General features: G+C 60.0%; 2 protein-coding genes across 5 annotated transcripts in view; both read left to right on the plus strand.

Annotated features, from left to right (window-relative positions):
- Positions 1-2623: 2623 nt before the first annotated feature.
- EGR3 (early growth response 3) lies at positions 2624-6652 on the plus strand. 3 transcript variants are annotated; one of them, XM_048287329.1, is made up of 2 exons: positions 2624-2912; positions 3968-6652. In XM_048287329.1, the coding sequence occupies exons 1-2, from the start codon at positions 2759-2761 to the stop codon at positions 5005-5007; spliced, it is 1194 nt and encodes a 397-aa protein (XP_048143286.1). In that variant the 5' UTR covers positions 2624-2758; the 3' UTR covers positions 5008-6652. The 3 variants fall into 3 exon arrangements, with proteins under 3 accessions (XP_048143286.1, XP_048143289.1, XP_048143287.1); XM_048287332.1 differs by lacking the exon at positions 2624-2912 and adding an exon at positions 3068-3144; XM_048287330.1 differs by lacking the exon at positions 2624-2912 and adding an exon at positions 3601-3685.
- Positions 6653-10333: 3681 nt separating this feature from the next.
- Positions 10334-21409, plus strand: part of BIN3 (bridging integrator 3) — a 41969-nt gene continuing 30893 nt past the window's right edge. Inside the window, exon 1 of one of the 2 annotated variants that reach the window (XM_048287339.1) lies at positions 10334-10985. In XM_048287339.1, the coding sequence (XP_048143296.1) occupies positions 10978-10985 (8 nt within the window). In that variant the 5' untranslated portion in view covers positions 10334-10977. Of the gene's footprint in view, positions 10986-15388; positions 15581-21409 lie in introns of those variants that run through there. The other variant, XM_048287338.1, reaches the window with a different exon arrangement.

Below are 21409 nucleotides of genomic sequence, written 5' to 3' on the forward strand. Positions count from 1 at the left end.
GAGACCCCCTCCTCAGCCCCGCGGGCCGGGGCGGTGCTGCCCGGGGGGGCGCGGGCCGTGGATCCCCCTCCGCGCCCCGCGCCCGCCCCGCACCTCGGCAGCGCCGGGGGCGCCGGAACCGGCGGCCAAAGAAGGGAGCGGAGGCGGGGCCGGATCCAGGCCTTGTATGGCGCTTCCCCTCGGCCGCCCGCCCGCCGCCGCCCCGCTCCCCCCCCCCGGCCCCCCCGCCGCCGCCGCCGCCGCCGCCGCGCTCCCCCCGGGCCGCGCCGGGCCACGGGCGGGGCGGGCGAGGGATGCGCTGGAGAGGGGGGGCTGCGGCTTGGGGGGGCGGCGGGAAGGGTGAAAGGTGGGGGGAGAGAGGGGGTGCAAAACAAGGAGAGTGCCCTGTAAAGGATGGGGGTGATAAGGGTGCAAGGGAGGGGGGGCTCTGTGCAGGATGAGGGGGGTCTAGGAAGGGTGGGGGGTTCTGCACAGGTTGGGGGGGTTCTGTGCAAGATGGGGGGGCTCTAAGAAGGATGGGGGTTCTGCACAGGATGGGGGCCTCTGCACAGGGTAGGGGGGACTTCTACTGAAAGCGGGGTCCGTCAATGGGGGGGCACCGCTGCCGTGTTTGGGGTTGCAGTGGCTGGGGGGCTGCAGTGAATGAGCGGCCCTGAAGTGGATGCGGGGGCCCTGAAGTGAAAGTGGGGGGCCCTGAAGTGAAAGGTGACCCTGAAGTTGGTAGAACACACAGGCGCCTCCTCCCCCCGCGGTCACACACAGGCCAAGTTCGAGCTCGCTGCCCCCCACCCCCGGTACCGCTCCCCCCGCCCTGCGCACCGCAGCACCCCCCGCCCACCCCCCACCCCGCCCCGAGCGGCTGCCGGCACCGCGCAGCGACAGTGCCCGGGCCTCGCAGCACCTCCACAGCCCCCGGGGTATCCGTGTCCCCCGTCCCCGCAGCGAGTGCCCGCTCCCCTCCCGCCGCAGCCCTCCCGTAGCCCGGATTTCACTCCCATGGCAAAGCCGGCCCTGCAGGAATTGGGTAAGTGGAGCTATTGCAACACAGCATTTTTCCATACATTTGCTATATAACTCGGAGGGTTTTAAAGATAGCATCAGTTGGCACACTTAGCACGAAACCACCTAATTACTGACGCCTTGGAAGTGCCAAACTTTTAAAGGGGGGAGGTGAGGTTAAATTCACAGGCGACCAACAAGTGTTACCTGTTTTTAAAGTATTCCAAGCGCTGTTCTCCACGGGAGCCGGGACATGGGGAGGGGGCGGCTCGGGGCAGAGGGTGACCCCCCTCTGTCACCACTGCCACCACAGCGAGGGGCTGGAGGCTTCTGCAGCCCCCCCCTCCCCGCTGACCCTCTCCTTCCCACCCAACTCCACTGCCTGGCGCTGTGGCTTTCCCTGCACAGCTCCCATCCCGCTCCTGTGCCAGCCCGGGCTGCGGGATGGGGTTTGTGGCCGGTCCTGGTCTCCAGTGGAGGAAAAAACCTCCCGGTAAGAATCTGGCTCTGAGCAGCCCCGGGGGCGGCCGCAGGGTCAGGCACAGCGGGGGCGGACTGTCCCCGCGCCCCCGCTGCTTCCCGGGGGGAATGATCCGGGCTGGAAGGGCTGGAGCCGCCGCCACCTGCCCTCCCCGCAGGGGGACGGCATCGCTCGGCGCGGGGGACGCAGTGCAGAGGGGGAGACCCCCGGTCCGGTGCATTGTGCCCGGTGTCCGGTGCAAGAAGCCCGGTGCCCAATGCCCAGTGCAGAGTGCCCGGTGCAGGATGCCTGATGCATGCCCGGTACCCTGTACTCGGGGACAAGTGCAGGATGCCCGGTGCCTTGTGCCCTGGGCAAGGTTCCCGGTGCCTGGTGCCCACTGCCCGGTGCAGGGTGCCCAGTGCTCGGTGCAGGATGCCCGGTACCCCTTTTCCGGTGCAGGATGCCCGGTGCTTGGTGCAGGAAGCCCGCTCCCCCTCATCCGGTGCGGGATGCCCGGTCCCCATTGTCCGGTGCACTATGCCCGGTACCCGGTACCCCTTCCCCGCTGCAGCATGCCCGGTGACCGATCCCCTTTGCCCGGCGTCCTGTGCCCCGTCCCCCTTGCTCGGTGCAGGATGCCCCGTTCCCGGTCCCCCTTGGCCGGTATCCGGTGCCCGGTCCCCCTTGGCCGGTGCAGGGTCCCCGGTCCCCCTTGCCCGGTCCCCTGTCCCCCGTCCCTGCGCGCGCCGGCCCCGCTTCCTGCTCTCTCCAACGTTCCATTGTGCGGAGCTTCCATTGTGACGTCTCGGCCTCGGCTCGGCTTTGTCTGTCCATATATGGGCAGCTACGTCACGGAGCCCTCCGCATAAAGGCCCCGCGGAGTCCCCGGCGGAGCAGTCGGGCGGCAGCGAAGGAACCGGCGAGTGGAGCGGGGCCGAGCGCGGGGGGAGCGGGGCCGGGGCCGGGAGCCGGCGAGAGAGAGAGAGAGAGAGCGAGAGGAGGGGTTAAATCCTCCCCCCCCAACCCCCCCAGCTTCTACAACCACATCTGCCAGCCAGATCGCCCCCTCCCCCTCGAGGAAACACCACCAAGGGACCCACGGAGGACCGCGCCCCCCCCGCGCCCCCTCCTCCGCGGCCACCCCCGGCCCCCCCCCCCGCCTCCTCCTCCCCCCCGCCGCCCCCGCCCCAACTTTTCTTCTTGCATGATTTCCCTCGCACGGATTTGCCACTCGGATGTTGTTTCCTCGGGAGCTGAGCTCGGAGCCACGTTGAACCAGCCTTTTCCTCCAGTGCTATGACAGGCAAACTACTGGAGAAGCTGCCGGGGACCATGAACACTTTGATGAACCAATTGCCTGACAATCTGTACCCAGAGGAGATCCCCAACTCTTTGAATATCTTCTCCAGCACCAGCGACTCGGTGGCTCACTACAACCAGATGGCTGCAGGTAAAGGGAGGGGGGGGAAGGAAAATGGGGAAAAGGCAGGAGGGGGGGGGAGCCGGTGGGGCGAGGAGGAGGATGCTGTGGGTAGGGTGTCATGGAGCCTCGGAGGGAAGGGAAGAGCTGGGGCTGGGGAGCGTCCCCCCCCCCGCACCCACCCACCCCTTTCCTCGCCGTGTCTCCGCGCGATCGCTGCAGGGCTCCGCCGAGCGCTGCTGCCGCCGAGCCGCCGCCGCAGGTACGGGGACGGCGGCCGGGCTCCGTGGGGAGGAGGACCCGGGTGGAAAAGCTGGAGGGCCGAGGGGCCGAGGGGAAGGCCGGGCACCCCCGTGTCGCGCAGGGGCCACCCGCCCGCGCCGGGATCCGCGCGGGTGCGGAGGCGCCGCGGACGCGCGTGGCCGTGGCAGCCGCCCCCCCACACCCCGCAGCGGCGGCGGCGGCAGCGTGGGCTCCCCGGGACGCGGCGCCGACTTTCCCGGAGCGCGGGGTTGGGGGAAACGGGGAGGAGGGGGGGGGGACAGGAGAGAAGGAGGATCTGGGGGGCACAGGTGAGCGCCGAGGGCGGCGGGGGCGGGTGCTCCCCGCGTGTCCCCGCTCCCACGCGGAGCCCCGCCAGGCTAAAAACACCCCCCCCTCCCCATCCCCGTGTTTCTCCTCGCCGGGGCTCGGCGCAGGGAAGGCGGCGAGTTGGTAACGGCGTCGGCGGCCGCAGCCCCGGCTCCGCGGAGTGCCCAGCGCTGCCGGGGCTGGACGGGGAGGAAGCCTACCTGTAGCCGCAGGTACCTCCTTCTCCCGGCGGGGCGGCGGTGGGGTGTCCCCCCCACCCACCCACCCACCCAGGGCAGCTCCTCGAGGGGGCGGCGCGGGCGGCCCCGCATCGTCGGGACCCCCGGCAGGCAGCGCCGCATACGCGGGGTGGAAGCAGCGAGGGGAAGGGGGGGGGAGCAGGGCGAGGGGGAAGCGGTGCACCCCCGCTCCCCGGAGCATCCCCCGGTGCGTCCCCGGTGCTCCCCCCCGGGCCCTCCCGGCTCACCCTGCCCCGCTTCTCTCGCACTTTGCAGATAATGTTATGGACATTGGCTTAGCGAACGAAAAGGCCGGTCAGGAATTGTCCTCCTACTCGGGCACTTTTCAACCCGCCCCGGGCAACAAGACTGTCACCTACCTGGGGAAATTCGCTTTCGACTCGCCCTCCAACTGGTGCCAGGACAACATCATCAGCCTGATGAGCGCCGGCATCCTGGGGGTGCCGCCGTCCTCGGGCGCGCTCACCAGCACGCAGAGCACGGCGGGCAGCATGGGGCCGCCGCAGGGCGAGGTGGACCAGATGTACCCTGCGCTGCCACCCTACTCCTCCTGCAGTGACCTCTACCCAGAGCCCGTCTCCTTCCACGACCCCCAGAGCAACCCCGGCCTCACCTACTCCCCTCAGGATTACCAGGCGGCCAAGCCCGCCTTGGACAGCAACCTCTTCCCCATGATCCCAGACTATAACCTCTACCACCACCCCAACGACATGGGCACCATCACGGAGCACAAACCCTTCCAGAGCTTGGACCCCATCCGCGTCAACCCGCCCCCCATAACCCCGCTGGAGACCATCAAGGCCTTCAAGGACAAGCAGATCCACCCGGGTTTCGGGGGGCTGCCGCAGCCGCCCCTCACCCTCAAGCCCATCCGACCCCGCAAGTATCCCAACCGGCCCAGCAAGACGCCGCTCCACGAGCGGCCCCACGCCTGCCCCGCCGAGGGTTGCGACCGCCGCTTCTCCCGCTCCGACGAGCTCACCCGCCACCTCCGCATCCACACGGGCCACAAGCCCTTCCAGTGCCGCATCTGCATGCGGAGCTTCAGCCGCAGCGACCACCTCACCACCCACATCCGCACCCACACCGGCGAGAAGCCCTTCGCCTGCGAGTTCTGCGGCCGCAAGTTCGCCCGCTCCGACGAGCGCAAGCGGCACGCCAAGATCCACCTCAAGCAGAAGGAGAAGAAGGCCGAGAAGGGCTCGGGCGGGCAGCCCCCCGCCGCGCCCCCCACTGCCACCGCCACCACCTCGCCCCCCGTCGCCCTCGCCCCTGCCGTCACCACGTGCGCTTGAGGGATTGTGGGGGGCGGCGCGGTGGCACCCCTTCTCCTCCCCTTGCCCTCGGCACCGCTCCGGGGGGAACCCCGCGGTGTTCAGGATACCGGGGTTGTGCTGCGACGGGTCCGCTCTGCCCGCACCCGGATTGACCGGGTCCAGGCTGCCCGCACCTGGATCCTGCCTGCACTTGGATCGACGGGACCCGCACTGCCCGCACCCGGATTGCCCGGACTCGCGCTGCCCGCGCTGGGATTGCCCGCACCACCTGGATCCCGGCTGCCTGCTCTCGCACCTTCCACATCCCGGCTGCTTCCACCTGCACCGCCCGGGGCCGGGCCGCCCGCACTGCCTGGATCCCGGCTGCCAGCTCCCGCAACTCCCGGATCCCGGCTGCCCACACCCGCACCTCCCGGGGCCGGGCTGTCCGCACCCTCCTGGCCCGGCTCTCCCGGATCCCTGCTGCCCGCACCCTGTGTCCCGGATCCCTGCTCCCGCACCTGGATTACTCGCACCGCCCGGATCCCGGCTGGATTGCCCCATCCCGACTTTCCCGGCTCCGACTCTCCCGCACCCCACTGCCCTCACCCGGCACGTCCCGGGTCCATCCCGCTCGGCCCGGCTCCGGGCTGCCCGCGCGGCGGATCCCGGGAATAATCCCGGCTGACCTGGATGCCAGGGCTCGGTCCGACCCGCCCGCCCTGCCGGGGCTGGGTGCTCCAGGATCGGGCCCCTCCCCGGTCCCGTCCTGCCCGGCTGCCCCGGGGCTGGGCGCTCCAGGATCCGTGAGAGGATGGCTGGATGGATGGATGGATGGATGGATGGATGGATGGATGGATGGACGGACGGATGGATGGAAGGAGCCGATCCGGCTCCTCTCCTCTCCTCTCTGGGCCTGGAGCCCCCGTTCCCCCCCTGCCCCGTGTCCCCCCCGTGTCCCCAAGCACCGGCTCCCCGTGTTGGAGGTAAGAGGGCTCGGCCCCCCAAGCCGGGCTGGCGGGGCGGGGAGCGGCTCTGCGGGTCCCCCCAACTCTGGGGGGCGGCGGGGAGCGATGTCCCGGCAGCAGCTTTTGGGTTTGTTTTCTTATTTTTGTTTTCTTTTCCTTTTTATTATTTTTGTTTGTTTGTTTGTTTTCAGCAGACGGGAAATTCTTTACAGAAATACAGGAAAAAAAAAAAAAAGCACCCCAATATTTTGCTGAATACTTTTTATAATGTGAGATATTTTTATTTTATTTTATTTGGTCACTTTAAAACAACCACCCAACTACGGAGGAGAAAAATCAATTAGTCCTCTATTTTATTATTTTATTATTTTTTTTCTTTCTCCTTCTGGTATGTGCATGTCATTGCATGACTGCTCTGATTTTTTTCTTCTTTTGTTTTAATAAAACTGTGCTCAGACATTTAAGCTAAACTAAGCAAAAATAATAATGACTTAAAAAGAAAAAAAAATCTTTGTTGCCAAAAGGTCGTGCTATCCAGGTTTGATGTCTGCATGTGAAAAAAAAACCACAAAAAAACACATTAAAAACGTACAAAAAATAAAGAGGAAGAATGCAGTCTAATTTATGTGAACTGAAAGGAACAAAAAAAAAAAAAAACAAACAAACCACAATCAGGTTTAACCACACAAACCTAAGGGAATGATATTTTTTGAAAGACTTTTGTATAAAGTTGAGTACTTAGAGAAAAAAAAAATCATACCAGATGTAATATATTTTGTGGATGTTTTTATTTCTTGGATTTATAGTACCTTATACTAAGGTTAAAAAAAAATATGCTTGATATTGTGAAAAGGTGATAATTTTCACACACATTTCATTTGCTCATTTGTCATGTTGTAATGCAAATATGATAGTTAATGCATACAGCATTTTTAAGGGAAAAAATCAGAAATATTGAACTGATGTATTGTTGTACCATTTGCACTGTGAGCAAATGCTAATGCAGTAAATATATTGTGTTTGCTGACAATCAAAATCTGTAGTAAATATCTTTATTTGCTTAAAAATGATCTATATTGGTTTGGAAAGTAAAGAAAAAGGTTTTAATGTGTAAGGGGAGTGTAAAAAGGGTTGAAATGTGCAGGGAAGTGGGTGCTGTGTCTCTTTACGGGCGACTTTGAAACCTGTCTGTACAGAATTTTTTTTCCTAGTGCTGTATTTCCTTAAATATTATTTTTTTATATGGTTTTTTTAAAAAAATAACCCACTTTTTTTTTTCTCAGTCCCCCTCCCTCTCCTTCAGTTCTATCCACAGGATGGCACAGCGAGACCCGGCTGGGTGACCCCGAAGGCGACCGGCTCCGTCCCCACGTCCCCTCTTTCCCAGGAGAGGGGGAACCCAACGGGGACGGGGGCCACCTAACCGGGATGGGGGGCACCCAACTGGGACGGGGGCCACCCAACCGGGACGGGGGCCACCCAACCAGGATGGGGGCCACCCAACCGGGATGGGGGGCACCCACTCTCTCCCCAAAATCCGCCACGTCCTTGCGTTGCCCTTGACCTCCCATCCCGTTTTTCCTTGCTCGTGCCGCCGCCGCCGCCTTGACCCCGTCACCATTTTCCGGCGGCTTCCGCGGCTGTTGGGATAACTTTGGGCCACCAAAGAGGATCGTGCCGCTTCAGCCGGTAATGCCCCCGCGCCCTTCGCCCGCCAAATCGCCCCGAGGGCAGCGCCCGCAGGGGATTTTTTTTCCCAGCCTGGATTGCTCGGGATAAAAATAACCCGCCGGGTTTCAGCGCTGGCGCTCGCACGGGCACGAGGAACGAGTGGGAGAAGGAGCTTTGGAGGCGCTTGGATGTTTGGAGTGGTGGCATGTGGTGGTTGGATCCTTCCCCAAGGATGGGGATGGAGGCCTGAGGCTCCCGGAGCTGGGATTGTGCTGGAGGATCCCAGACCAGGGGTCCGGGGGTCCCTTGGTCCGTGCGGGTCCAGCTCTGTTGGGGTGGAGCGTGACCGGTTGAGTACCCCACAAGCGTCCCCTTTCCCAAGGCCTTGCTGGCGGTGCTGGCGGCTGGCGTTGGCACCGTGGTGTTTCCTGGTGTTCCCAGGGTATGAAGGCGTTGGCATCGTTGTCAGATTTCCTGGTTTTTGATTTGGATCTGCAGCTGGGCCTGGAGAAGCTGCTGCTCCGGCCATTCCAGGGCAGCTCTGCCCATTCCAGGGGGTTTGTTGAGCTCCCTGGCCTGGAAAGGCTTTAATTTGGGGAGAATCTGAGGCTGATGGTGACTCAGGGCACAGCTGGCCCAGCCAGGGATGGCATCTCATGGCACTGGGGACTTGGCTTTGGAGCCCACGGGTGCTGCGCCAGGTGGGGCCCGGTGTCTCTGCGTGGATTCCCAGTGGTTGAGGGTTTGGTGACCACGTGAGGCTGGATCGGCTGCTGGATTGGGATGAGCTGGGATTGTCCTTCCCTCTGTGCTCTGGAGCTCCTGCAGCCCTCAGGGGCTGTGGGATGGTCTGGGAGCCGCCGGTCCCCACGGTGTCCCCGTGTGTGGCTCGGATGGGCCGAGGTGGATGGCAGGAAGCAGAACCACCACGCACAGGGAGAGCCACCACGGCCCCCAGCATCACCTGAGGGTGCTGTGCCAGTGCTGGAGGTGCCCATCTCCACCGGTGGCTCGTGCTGGAAAACGCTGGAGATCCTGGAAACGGGCCCAGCAGAGGAGCTGCCCCAGCGAGGAGCCAGCCAAGGTTGCACCAACACTCTGGGCTCCTTCTGCGGGCGAGGAGGAGGAGGGAAGGAGCCCACCAGGCCCTGGGGACCCGCTCTACCACCTGGGCCCGGGCATCTCGCCGGGCAGGACCACCCCCCCCGGCATGGAGCAGGAAGGTGAGGAGCACCCTTGGGTGGCAAAGCGCGGGGAGTGCGTGCAGCACCTTGCACGAAAAATGTTGGTTGCTACGGAAACACGGCACTTTCCATCCCCGTTCTGGGCTATCTGTGTTCTGGGGAGGAGGGAAGGGCTTCCAGTCACGTACCAGCTCCACAGAACTTGCTACCTTTCCCTCCTCGACGGGAATGCCGGGGTCCTGAGGAGGCCACCAACGCCTCGCTCCTCCCTGCTGAGGGTCTTCGGGGCTTTGCAGGATGTGGTTGGACCCAAGAGCTCTCCACGGGATGGGGTTTGCTGCTCAGGAAGAGCACCAAGAGCTGAGACCCCATCCTTGGGGTTGGGAGCGACGAGGACCTGCAGCCAGAAGCTCCTGGGTTGCAGCTGGAGTACAGATGTTGGTGAGATCCCTCCCTGATCTTCTCACCTCTGGCTCAGCTTCTGCCACTGCCTGGCAGGAGGCATCATCCGCAGGAGGCCTGGATGGTTCTGGATCGCCCTCATTTCCCACCCCGTGGCACCGTGTGGATCCAGCCCTCCTTCCTCCCCATCCCTGGATGAGCCTTTTGGAGGAAGGGGTCACACTCGCCCTCCCAGCACGCGCCCAGGACAGCGGGACAAACCGCAGAGCCTCCATGGAAGACGCTCCCTGAGTCCTGTGGTCATCGGGATGACAGATCCAGGCTTGTCCCAGCTCTGCCTTGTCCCGTCCCCTGCACCCCGAGGTGACAGCGTGGGGGCATCACGGTGGGGCCAGGGCCAGGAGCAGCAGCTGGAACCTCCGGCAAAACCTTCCCGGCCCTTCCTCTTCCTCCTCACCCCGCCCACACCCGGATGGGGACGTCAGGGACCCTCCTGGCTGCCTCCCCTCGGGGTTTGCTCTGACACCCACCAGCACCCCAAAATCCATCCCTGTCCCTCGGGCCGCTTTGTGACCTCCCCTGTCCGCCCATCCTGGCTCCTCCTCCCCATCCCAGCACAAAATGGGACAGCCGGTGGGGGTTGACGCCATCCCCACTGGTCGCCCCCCCGGATCTGCCCCCCCTGCTCCTTTTGGGCTAATCCCTGTCCTCAGCGGTGTCGGTAACACCTTCCCAGTTTAGCATCATCCTCCCTGGCTGTAATTACCGCGCTGTTTACCTCCACCTGCTAATTGATAAAGCCACCGCTGGCGCCCAGCCCGGGCCTCCGCCCCGTGTGCTGGCATGTGGCTGGTGTCACCAGCCCGGTGTCACCAAGCCCGTTCCCACCCCCAGGATGTCACCCTGGGCGGACAATGGGGGTCCGAGGCCACCCAGATCTTGGGGGGCTCTGCTTCCACCCGGGGTCACGGATGGTGGTGGCCGACGGGGTCAGTGCTGAGGACACGGGGGTTGTTGGTCACCAAAATGACTGTGCTGCCCCTCCCACCCATGTCCAGCCTCCTCAAGATGGATTTCGGGGGGTTCTCCCCGAAACTGGGTGCTCCTGCTCTTCCAAAGATGACACGCATCCCTCTGCCTTTCCCTTGGATTTCCTCCATCGGGGCACTGCTGCTCCTCTCCAAGCTCTCACCCACTCCAGGATGTCCCTGGGCACCCCCTGCCCACATCCACCCCGGGATGCTCCTGGGAATCCCTTCCCTGTGCCCTCGCCCACCCCAGGGAATACCCCTGGGCATCCCCTCCCCGTGCCCTCATCCACCTCTGGATGCTCCCAGGCAATTCCTTCTCCTCGCCCACCCCAGGGACGCTCCTGGGCATCCCCTCCCTGTGCCACCGCCTGCTCCGGGGTGTTCCTGGGCACTCCATGCTCCTGCCCTCACCCACTTTTGGGCTGTCCCTGGGCATCCCCTTCCCGTGCCCTCGCCCACCCCAGGGATGATCCAGGCAATTCCTTCTCCTCACCCACCCCAGGGATGCCCCACAGCTCCCAGACGTTTAACTCCAGCCCCTCCCGCCCCATTTCCAGCCTTTGCACCGAAATCGGACGAATTTCAGGGTCTTCTCCCCGCGCGCCTTGCCCGTGACGTCACGCTCCCCTCCCCGTGTGACGTCACGGCCCCCCGGTGGCGTCACCGCGGCGCGCGGCGGGGGTGAGCGCTCCCGGAAGGGGCGGGGCCTAAAGCGGCGGCACTTCCGGGAGCGGCGCGGGGCGCAGGGGGAGCATGAGCTGGTGAGTGCGGGGGGACCCCCGGGGCACCGGGACCCCCGAGCGGCGCAGGGCGGGGGCACCGCGAGCACCGGCAGCCGGGCTGGGCAAGGGCACCGGGACCAGCGAGACCGGGAGCGGAGGAAGGCGGGGGGAACCGGGACTGCTGGCACTGGCCCGCCCGCTCCCGGCTCCTCACCCTGGGCACTGCGGCTGAGGAGGAGCCGGGGATGGTCCCGGAGCGGGCCCCGGTGCTGAGCGGCCCTGTGGGAGCCCCGCTGGAGGCCCTGGAGCCGAGCCGGTGCTGCCGGGGATTGTCCGGGTGTAGGCCCTGGTTGCGGCCCCGGTGGGGTTCACGGTGCTGACCTGGCTTGGCCCCGGTGCTGGTCAGGCTTGGCCCGGTGCTGGCCGGGCTTGGCCCGGTGCTAGCCTGGCTTGGCCCATTGCTAGCCCTGGAAGGCCTCCTGTGCTGGCCGGGCTTGTCCTCGGTGCTGGCCGGGCTTGGCCTGGTGCTGGTCAGGCTTGGCCCGGTGCTGGCCCTGGAGGACCCGCGGTGCTGGTCAGGCTTGTCCCAGAGCTGGCCCCGATGGAGTCCCCAGTGCTGGCCAAGGGTGGCCTCGGTGCTGGGCCTGGAGCGGACGCTGGTGCTGGCAGGGCTTGTCCTGGTGGAGACCCTGCAACTGGCCCTGGTGGGATCCCCAGGGCTGTCCCGGTCCTGGCCGGGTTTGTCCCGGTCCTGGCCGGGTTTGTCCCCGCTGCTTTCCCTGCAGTCACCCACACGGGTGTGCACCCCTCACACCCCTCACACCCCCTCACACCCCTCACCTGTGCCCCCCACAGCACCCCCTGACCCCTTCGCCCCCTCCCAGCTCCTCCCTGCCCCGTGCCCCTGCTGCTGCAGGGTCCCCAAATGTCCCCATGGGCTCCATGGTCTGAAATGCTGCAAAACCACCTTCAACTCCATGAAAACAAAGCTTTTTCCTTCAAAAAAGAGGAAAGAAGAGTTCCCACCTGTGTTTTTATTAGGTGAGGGCTCAGTTTGGACGCGCTGGTTCCTTTGGTGCTTATTTAATTGAATTATGTTGGAAATTAATAATATTAGAAATTAATCTGGACTGGTGTGCGTGATTTCTGATCCCGGGTAGTTCTGGAGATCCAGCACTGTTGTGAGAGATGAAGGCCGGGATGGATTAAGGACTAAAAGGCCTTTTCCTTGCCTGGAACGTTGAGTTCCGTGGTGAAAATGGAAAATTTTTTGGGTTGGGAGCTGTGGAAGTTGTGGTTTGGAAATGTACTGCGAGAGTGTCATGAGGAACACACAGGTGCTGATTAAAATTGGGCATTTGGGCTAAAAATACACATTTATCCACTGGAATCACTTCGTTTGTGCTTTACTCAGAACAGCAACAATTACGGACGCTGTTGGCTAACGAGCTCTTGGAGCCGCCTTTTCCCAGGGAGTCTGAGGGAAGGGACTCTGGAAGAGACCCTCTGGTCCTGGAGGAGCTTCAGAGCCAAAATGCGAGGGGTAAATGAGATAAATGATCCCTTCATGTGTTGGCTGTGGGATAATTTGGATGCAGAGTACCCACACCTCCACCCGGGGATCTCACTGGAGGCCGTCGCTTGTCGCCACAACGCCGGGGCTTTTTCTGGGAGACCTTTCACTGGGAGGCCGGGTGTTTTCGCCTCTTTCTGGGGAGGAATCCGAGGTCGTTGCCGGGCGAGGGGGGAACTGGGGACTCCAGGGAATTCTGAGTCTCCTCTTTCTTCTCCGGCCGCGTCAGCCTCCGGAGTGCGGCGGCCGCGCTGACGCACGAGGGGCTCGCAGCCCGCGGGGTTCCAGCGCCGTGGCAGCCACACAATCGCCCTCAGTCCGGCCCTGGACCGTCCACCCTCCCGGCCGATCCTTCCCGGAGCTGCCCACCCGGGATGAATCGGGCCATTCACGGGGGGCCGGGGTTCAGGGCCGGGCGTGACGTCCACGGCAGCGCTGACACACGTCGGGGTCGTGCCCCGCTGCTGAAATGTCACAGTGAGGCGCGTCCGGCCCCGCTGCTGCTGCTGCTCTGACATCGCTTGGCAGCGGGAGAGCTTTGTTCCAGCCCTGGAACAAAGTTGGGAAGTGGGGACTTTGCTCAGCTTCTGTGTGCGTCTCTCTGGCCTTGGGCACCGTTAGTCCTGGATTGATCCCTCTTTTTCCAGAGGCTGGCTGCTGCAGACGAGGAAGAGGATGGAGCTTCCTCCTCAACTCTGTCCTGCAGAGCTGGGAAGTGGCACAACCTCGGCTCCTGGACACTCATATCCTTAATTTTTTTGCGAAGGAGATCCCCAGAGATTTAAGGGCTGTTGGCAGGTTGATGCCTTGTTGAGTTGTGCGGGGTTAATCCTGGGCCATCCCTTGCTCTTTGGGAGCTCTGTGTGCTGTGTGAGGGCTGGGAAGACGGGGGAACACTCTCAGGAACATGGGGAATGCTCCCAGGAGCACGGGGAGCGCTCTCAGGAGCACGGGGAGCACTCTCAGGAACACGGGGAGCACTCCCAGGAACACGGGGAGCACTCCCAGGAACACAGGGAATGCTCCCAGGAACACGGGGAATGATCCCAGGAACAGAGGGAATGATCCCAGGAATATGGGGAGCACTCTCAGGGACACAGGGAGCACTCCCAGGAGCACGGGGAGCACTCTCAGGAACACGGGGAGCGCTCCTAGGAACATGGGGAGCACTCCCAGGAACACAGGGAATGCTCCCAGGAACACAGGGAATGTTCCCAGGAACACAGGGGTCACTCCCAGGAGCACGACGATGACCCTTGTACTGACACGGGAAAACTCCTCCAGAGGGCTCGGAGTAATCCAGTGGTGACAGAGCCTGGATTAAACCCCCAAATTCCCGATTCCTGCACCCAGGCAGTGAGGCAGCGCTGTCTTTCTAGGCTGAGCTTTATTTAGAGCAGGAGTAGGCTTGTTTTGGGACACAGCCTTGCATGGACAGCTGAGATGTTTTGGGAATCTCAGCCCAGCTCTGTGTCTTCCTTTAGGCTTTGGCGCTGTGGATTGGGATCTCTTGGAGTGTCCTCATCCCCCTCTTCCTCCTGTGCAATCCAGTGATTCCCTTGGCCATCACTCCTTCTAAAAATAAAGGGAATGGAGTGCTGGATTTCACTGCATCATTCCCTTACTGCCCCGAGTGCCTCGTTTTTGACTTTATAAAGCGTTTTTTAAGCTTCCTGAAACCACATCAAACCAAACCTCGTCACCAGCCTCCCAAATACCCCCTGCTTCGGTTTCCCACTCCCCCCAGGTGAATTCCCACAGGGAAAAGGGCATTTTCAGCAGCGTGCCAGCTCCCGGCACCGCTGCAACAGCTGGTATTTACTGGGAGGAAAAAACACGGGAAGCAAATGTTGACGGGGAGCGCGAAGCTCGTGCGCTCGTTGTGCTCGGGGCAGGGCTGGGGGACCATATGCCTCTTGGCAGGGAGCTCTCCGAGTGGACTCCAGAGCTGGCATCCATGGCAAGGCAGAGTGGGAAAGGGTGGTTACACAATGTTTAACTCCCCGGAGCGCTGTTGAGTGGCTGGGAGTGATTTCTGGGATATTTAGGGATGGAGGTGAGGAGGAGCCGCCTGTGTCCCAGAGGGATGGGAGGCTGGATGGATTTGCAGTGGGTTTGTTGGTTATTCCGGGTGTTTTCCACGTTCTGGAGCCGTGGTCACGCCGAGCAGGTGCGATGCAAACGCAGTCCCGGGCGCTGTTTTCTTCCCTCAGAACCAATATTGATGTTTTTTGGGGCCTGGCGTGGTCGATGGCAGCGCTCCCCCCTCCCTGCAGGTCTCAGTGATACTGGGATCGGGAGATGAGCCCGGGATAAAATTAACTGGGATGAAGCAAGTGGATACCAGAGCGGTGAGCATGGCTCCCAAACACCTCCCTGCTCCCTGCAGCACCTGTGCAAGGTGCTGTGCACTTCCCAAAGTTTTTATCATGGTGAAACTGGAGTGCCAGCCGGGCATCTCCCAGGGTGGAGCAGCCGGGAAGAGCCTCCTGCCACCTCCCCTGCCACCATCGTGGCCCTCGGAGTGGTTGTTCCTTATTGTCTCATTTTTCCACCTGGTTTTTTTGGTCCAGGTAGCTCCAAGCCAGTGCTCTAGTTGAGCCACAACCGTGTTTCACAACCGTGCTGAAAATGGATATTTTTGTAGCATAGTCAGGGCCTAAAACAGCCCTGCAAAATTCTGCTCGCCCACGCGCCTGGCGTGAGTAATTTTCTTTTGATGGGTGAGTAAAATATCATTATTTTTTTCATGCTCCTCTTGGAATGGGTGGGAGAGAGGATTCTGACATTATTTTTGATTTGCTTAACACTGACACCGCGCCTGGCTCCGTGCGGGATGCAGAGGGACCCGCTCCCAGGAGCTCACCCCTCCTCTGCCAAACTTCAGGAAGGTGCCTCGTTTTCCCTGGCCTGACCTAAAATCCAGAAAACCGATGTTTACACCTCTTTTTTTCCCTCTTTTTACACCTCTCTTTCCCTTCTCCCCCGCTGCAGCGGCTCGCCCTGACATCCCTGCGTGGCTTAAAGCCTCCAAGTTTCCAGGGACGGGCTTGAAATCCAGGTGGGAACGCTCACCCGCGGGATGGGCGCGCTCATTCCCGAGGGATCCCATCCCCACACCCCTCCCATCCCCACGCCGTGACCTCCCCTCTCATCTCCACGAGGAGAGCACCCAAACGGGGATTTGGCGCAGAGTCTCGCTCGACAGAAGCTGTTTGTGATCCGTTGGAATAATTTTTTTTTTCCCTTTTTTATTTTTTTTTTTTTTTTTGCCTCCGCGCTGTGTTTGGAGCGGTTGCCATGAGTTCCTGCGAGGCGGGGAGGGGGGAGCGGGGGTGGGACGGTGCCTGCGGTTTCCATGGACACGCCGGGAGCACATCGAGGAGCCATCCGGGAGATCAGTGCCTAACCTGGGCCTGCCTGGCTCACCTGGGCATGGCTGGGATCCCCTCCTGGCCTTTGGGTGGTTTTAGGGAGCTCAGGGAATGTGCAGGTTTCCAAGATTTTGGCGTGCAGTGTTCCCTCTCCTTGTGCAGGCTGGGATTAGACTCGGGAATGCTGCTGGGCAGAGCCTTCCCAGCTTCCTTTGAACTTCCTGCCCTTCCCATATCATGGAAAAGTCCTTCCCTAACACCTCTGTTCCGTAGGGAAGCTTTACCCGAGCTCAGAGGGAGGAGAAGCTCGACCAAATTCACTCAGAAAGTGGGGAAATGAAGGTTCACGTCCTTCCCGGTGTGCTCCCGACCTTCCTGTCGGTGTTTGATCCCTCTGGGATAGCGGCCGATCCCACGACCAGGCAGCTTTTGTGGATGCAGCTACACCTTGAGCTGAATCCACTCCCAAACCAGGAGCTTCCAAAGGGAAGGGCTCAGGGAAGGGCCCTGTCACAGTTTCTGCGGAAGCTTCGGGCCACTTTCTGTCTGCACAGAGGATCAGGGACGGGTTTGTAGAATCCCTCATCATCCCACATGCCAAAATCCTTGGGAAAACCAGGCTCGGGGGGTCGGGGTCACCCTGGCAGCGCGGGAGGCTGGGTGTCATCCTCCTGCCTGCAGGCACAGAGAGGTTCCTTTCCGGTGAAGGAATTGAGATTTTTGGTGGAAATTCAAAGAGTGAGAAGCTCTGGCGGGGATCCAGGCTGTGCTGGCGCTTGGGGTTTCGATGAGAGAGAGAGAGAGAGAGAGGAAGGGGGAAAAAAAAGCCCTGAAACTTTCCACGGGAAGTGGGCACTTCCCACAAAACATGGATTTAGTTGGTTGTCTGGCAGTGGTACCAGTAAAAACCAGTCGTGGCCACCAGTTCATACCAGAGTGGGACCTGCGGGTCCCCAGCAAATGCCACTCGTGCCCACCTGGGGCAGGAATATTGAATTCCGAGGCTCAGTGCCACTTTTCCCAAATTAATTAACATCCAAACTGCCCCAGCCCCTGCTGTCCCTGTCCCTGCTTGTCCATCTGTCTGTCCATCCTCCCTTCCCTCCCTCCCTCCCTCCCCAGTCCCTGCCTGGCAGCTCAGCGTCCCCAGGGGCAGCGTTTTATCAGCTGTGGGTGAAAATATTCAGCGTTTATCCCTTGCTTATCTGCCAAGGGTCTTCTGGGGGCTGATTAGGGGTGGCGAAGAAGCCACGTTCAGCTGGAATGAGCCGGGAGAAAAGATCCCATCCCGCGGGGATTCATCCCCTGGGCACGCTCTGAGCTCCATCCCAGCTCCCCATGGCCAGGGGCGATGCCAAGGTTTGATGTCCTGCTCGGTCCACCCTAGGAAAGGACCATTCCTCCCGAAAGTGGCAGGGATTGAGTGATTCCTGCAGGCAATTCCTGCGTGCCTCCGTTCCGGGGGACCGGCGGGGAGTGGGAGGGGGAGCTCCACGTTTTAAGCTGCAGCTCCCCGCAGACCTCATCGAGCTGGATCCCCCCCCTGCCTGGGAGGTTTGTTTCCAACTCTCCTGTGCATCCAGAGGAGAATTAACTGCTTTTGGTGCGTGTGGCCCTGCGTTTGCACATGGAAAAGCCGAGTAAATAGATGAGATTGCTGGGGAAACTTCAGAGGAAAATCAGCCACAGCTTCTCCCACCTTCCCCTCCCTGGGGTTCCTGAGCATCCCCGAGTAGAGCTCGCAGGATTCTCTCCACCCACACTTTTTTCCCCTTCTTTAAGCTCTTCCCACCCTCTCCCTGCAGTGCTTCAGCCTCCTCCCTCCCCACTGAAGCCCGCTGCCTTCCCAAACTCCCGGTGCCCTCGCGGGGAGGGGGCTGCGAGGGGCCGGGATGCTCCCCCAGCCCCGCGGGGTGGGAACGCTCCGGCTGTGACTCAGCGCGCTCGGCTCTTCAGGAACGGGATTTCAAGGGATTTCACACCCCAAACACAACCCCAGCTTTCTCTCGCTCAGCAGAAACGAGACATCAAAAAAAAAAAAAAAAAAAAAAAAAAAGAAAAGCCCCGATTCTGGTTTTTCTTTGGTGTTTATAGAGCCAGGCTGAGCTTTTAAGGTACCAGGGAGATCTGTGCCACGCTGGGAATTCATGGCAGCGATGGCTATGGATCCATCCCCCCCCCCCCCAGTTTTATTTATTATCCCCCATCATACATTTTAAACCAAAAAAAACTCTTTCATTTTGAAGGAAATGGTTGTGATGCTGCTGTAGCAGCTGCACTTTGTGTGTCCCCCCCAGTTTTGCAGGCAGGGCCACAAACTCCCAGAGGGGCGAAAATTCGGTGCCAGCAGCAGTTTTGAGGCGTGGGGTGAATCCATTTGGTTGAAAAGCTCCAATAGAAATCCATACTTCTCATCTTTATTTTTTTCCTTACTGCTTGCTTCCCTGCTCATCCATCTCCCCCCCCACCCCAACCCTCCCTGAGAATCATATTAAAAGGCGGTGATTTAGAAACCAGGAAAATTATGTAAAACTGTAAAACAGAACCAAAAAAAAACCAAAAAAACCCCAGTAATTGAGGAACAGACCTGACTTGCACAGGGTTATTTTTTAGAGGTTTTACTGAGACAGACATAATTACCAAGCGGCATCACGATGCTGATAGAGATATTTACTGCTGCACGGGGGCTTTGCAGCGCTCCACTGAGTTCCTTTTGTTTCTGGGTGAAAAGAAGGGATTTTTGGGGTTCCTTGCCCTCCGTGGGGGGGTGGAGATGGGGAATGAGGATGGGACAGAACCCCCTGGGCCCCCACTGCCTTCCCTCCCTGTGCTCCCAGCTCTGATATCCAGCCAATGCTGATTCATGGCTTTTCCTGCCCCACATCCCTCTTTTTACCAGAATTCCCTCGATTTAACCATTTTTCCAGTGTTCAACACCAGTTTGGGATGCTCCCTGTGCCCCCCCAGACAAGGCAGAGGGGCAGGTTGTGCACAGGTAATGCTTTCATCCCCTTTTTAATTGTCCTTTCCTATTGGGAACCAGCCTGGCTCCAGCTCCCTGCTTATTCCCGCCCTGCCAGAGAGCGGCAAACTGGTTTTAACTGGGATAACACTCCCCTGAGTAAAATCCCCATTATTTTTTTATCCTTCCACGGCCAAGTTGATGCCATCTCTTCCAAAAACATCAAGTGACAGCACCTGGCTGTGCCTGGCAGGCGGGAGGTGCCTCATTTTAGTTTATATTTGACCCACGGAGGAAAACACAAAGGAGAAAAAAAACAAAAAAAATCCATATATTTTTGTTTTCTTCCTGTAAGGCACCACACCCGCAGTCCTTGACAGGGAAATTATACAGCAGAGTGGTGTTTGTTTATAAAAGAAGGGTGATTCACACACCGCCACAGGAGCTGGAAAGGGTTAAACCCAAAATTACACCGGTCCCAGCCGAGAACCATAAACAGGAAGTTCTCCCCCCCAAAAAAAACCCTTTAAATTTAAACCTGGTGACTCAGGTTGGCTCCAGAGCTGCTCAGGGAGGGACACGGGGGGTGCAGGCCTGGATTATTCCCGGTGGGTAATTACAGCGTTGGTTTGAAAACAACGGGAAAGGTGGGAAGAGCGAGGTTTGGAGTTTGGATATTCCGGGGTGGTTTTTTCCCGATCCTGCGTGTTCTTCCATGGCAAACCCTTTCTCCCGAGCACACAGTTGGGTTTTAGAACAGGTTACTCAGATAAAAATATTTCCTGGGGGTCCAGCTGTTGGATGGAGCGGTGCTGGGGGCTTGGAAGTGGAGCTGGTGGGAAGCAAATGGAAAACCAGCAGTGGGAAAAGCCAGACTGGGAGGCAGCGGGAAAACACAGTCCCAAAATCTGTGGGTTTAGCTCAAGTTTGGTGTAGCAGCGTGAGAGTTTGGGTTGGTCCGGTCCACATTTTCGGGAGGGGACTGGGACACTTTCCCTGGAAGCTCCTGGTGCAGATTTGGGATGGGGTGGGATGGGATGGGGTGGGATGGATGAGATGGGATGGGATGGGATGGGATGGATGGGATGGGATGGGATGGGATGGGGTGGGATGGATGGGATGGGATGGGATGGGATGGGATGGGATGGATGGGATGGGATGGGATGGGATGGATGGGATGGGATGGGATGGATGGGATGGGATGGGGTGGATGGGATGGGATGGGATGGGATGGGATGGGGTGGGATGGGATGGATGAGATGGGATGGGATGGATGGGATGGGATGGGATGGGATGGATGGGATGGGATGGGATGGGATGGATGGGATGGGATGGGATGGGATAGGATGGGATGGGATGGGGTGGGATGGATGGGATGGGATGGGATGGGATGGGATGGGATGGGATGGATGGGATGGGGTGGGTTGGGATGGGATGGGATGGGATGGGATGGGATGGGATGGGATGGATGGGATGGGATGGGATGGGATGGGATGGGATGAAGCTGAGCTGTAGGTGAAGCATCTCTGGCAAACGCCACTTTCATGTCATTACGACCTCAATTTTTTCTACTTATTTAAATCACCACAACCCAGAAAACATGGGGAGGTTTTGGCTGAGGTGCTTTAACCAAGCAGCGCCTCTTTAACTTAATTAAATCCATTGACAACAGCAGTCGAATTCCCGGATTTTCATTATACTGATAGGTGAAAGAAATCCAATTATTTTCAGGCTGCCTGCGTGGCTGCTCCCAGCTGACCCAGCCACCCTTACATATGTTGTGTAATTTATTTAGAGTAATCTTCACCTCCAAGGAAACCATTGAGGTAACCCAGATTTTCCTGGGAATTAGGGATTTTAAGAATGAAGGCTGTGCTGGCAGGTGAGCCTCTCCTCCAGCTGTGGGAGCGGAGGAATCCTTTGAAGCAGCTCACAGCTCCAGACACTGGGCTGTTGCTTTTTTTAATATCCTCTTTCTAAATATTTACAGGGTTTGTTTGGGGTTTGGTTTGTTTTTTTTTTTAGTATTTTATCCTCCCCATCAGATTTGGTTTGAAGCAGAGAGGGTTCTTCAGCTGCTTGTGGAGCATCCTTGCGTTGGTTTGGGGTGGAAGGAGGGTGGGGAAGGATGTGTGGGGCTGACCTCAGGGGTGGCACTCTTGGAGAATCTGGAAGGGATCCACCAGGATCATCCAGCCCAGCTCCTGGCCCTGCACGGACACCCCCAAAATCCCACCCAGGGCATCCCTGGGAGCAGTGTCCAAACACTCCTGGAGCTCTGGCAGCCTGGGGGCCAGGACCATTCCCTGTTCAGTGCCCCAGCACCTTCTGAGGGAAGAATTTTTCCCTAAAATCCAACCTAACCCTCCCTGGCACAGCTCCAGCCCTTCCCTGGGTCCTGTCCCTGTCACAGGGAGCAGAGATCAGAGCTGCCCCATGGGAGGGAGTTGTGGAATGCTGAGAGGTCTCCCCACAGTCTCTCCCACCCTTTCCCTCCCCAGGGGGTGCACGGTGCCTGGAATGAGGGGCTGCCATCCCAGGACAATCCCTGCTG

Source organism: Corvus hawaiiensis, chromosome 27 (assembly GCF_020740725.1).
Source record: "Corvus hawaiiensis isolate bCorHaw1 chromosome 27, bCorHaw1.pri.cur, whole genome shotgun sequence".
Classification (NCBI taxonomy): domain Eukaryota; kingdom Metazoa; phylum Chordata; class Aves; order Passeriformes; family Corvidae; genus Corvus; species Corvus hawaiiensis.

Coding starts and splice junctions, on each gene's coding strand:
- EGR3 (XM_048287329.1), top strand. CDS start 2,759: ATGACAGGCAAACTACTGGAGAAGCTGCCGGGGACCATGAACACTTTG. Junction 2,913..3,967: donor CTACAACCAGATGGCTGCAG/GTAAAGGGAGGG, acceptor CGCACTTTGCAG/ATAATGTTATGGACATTGGC.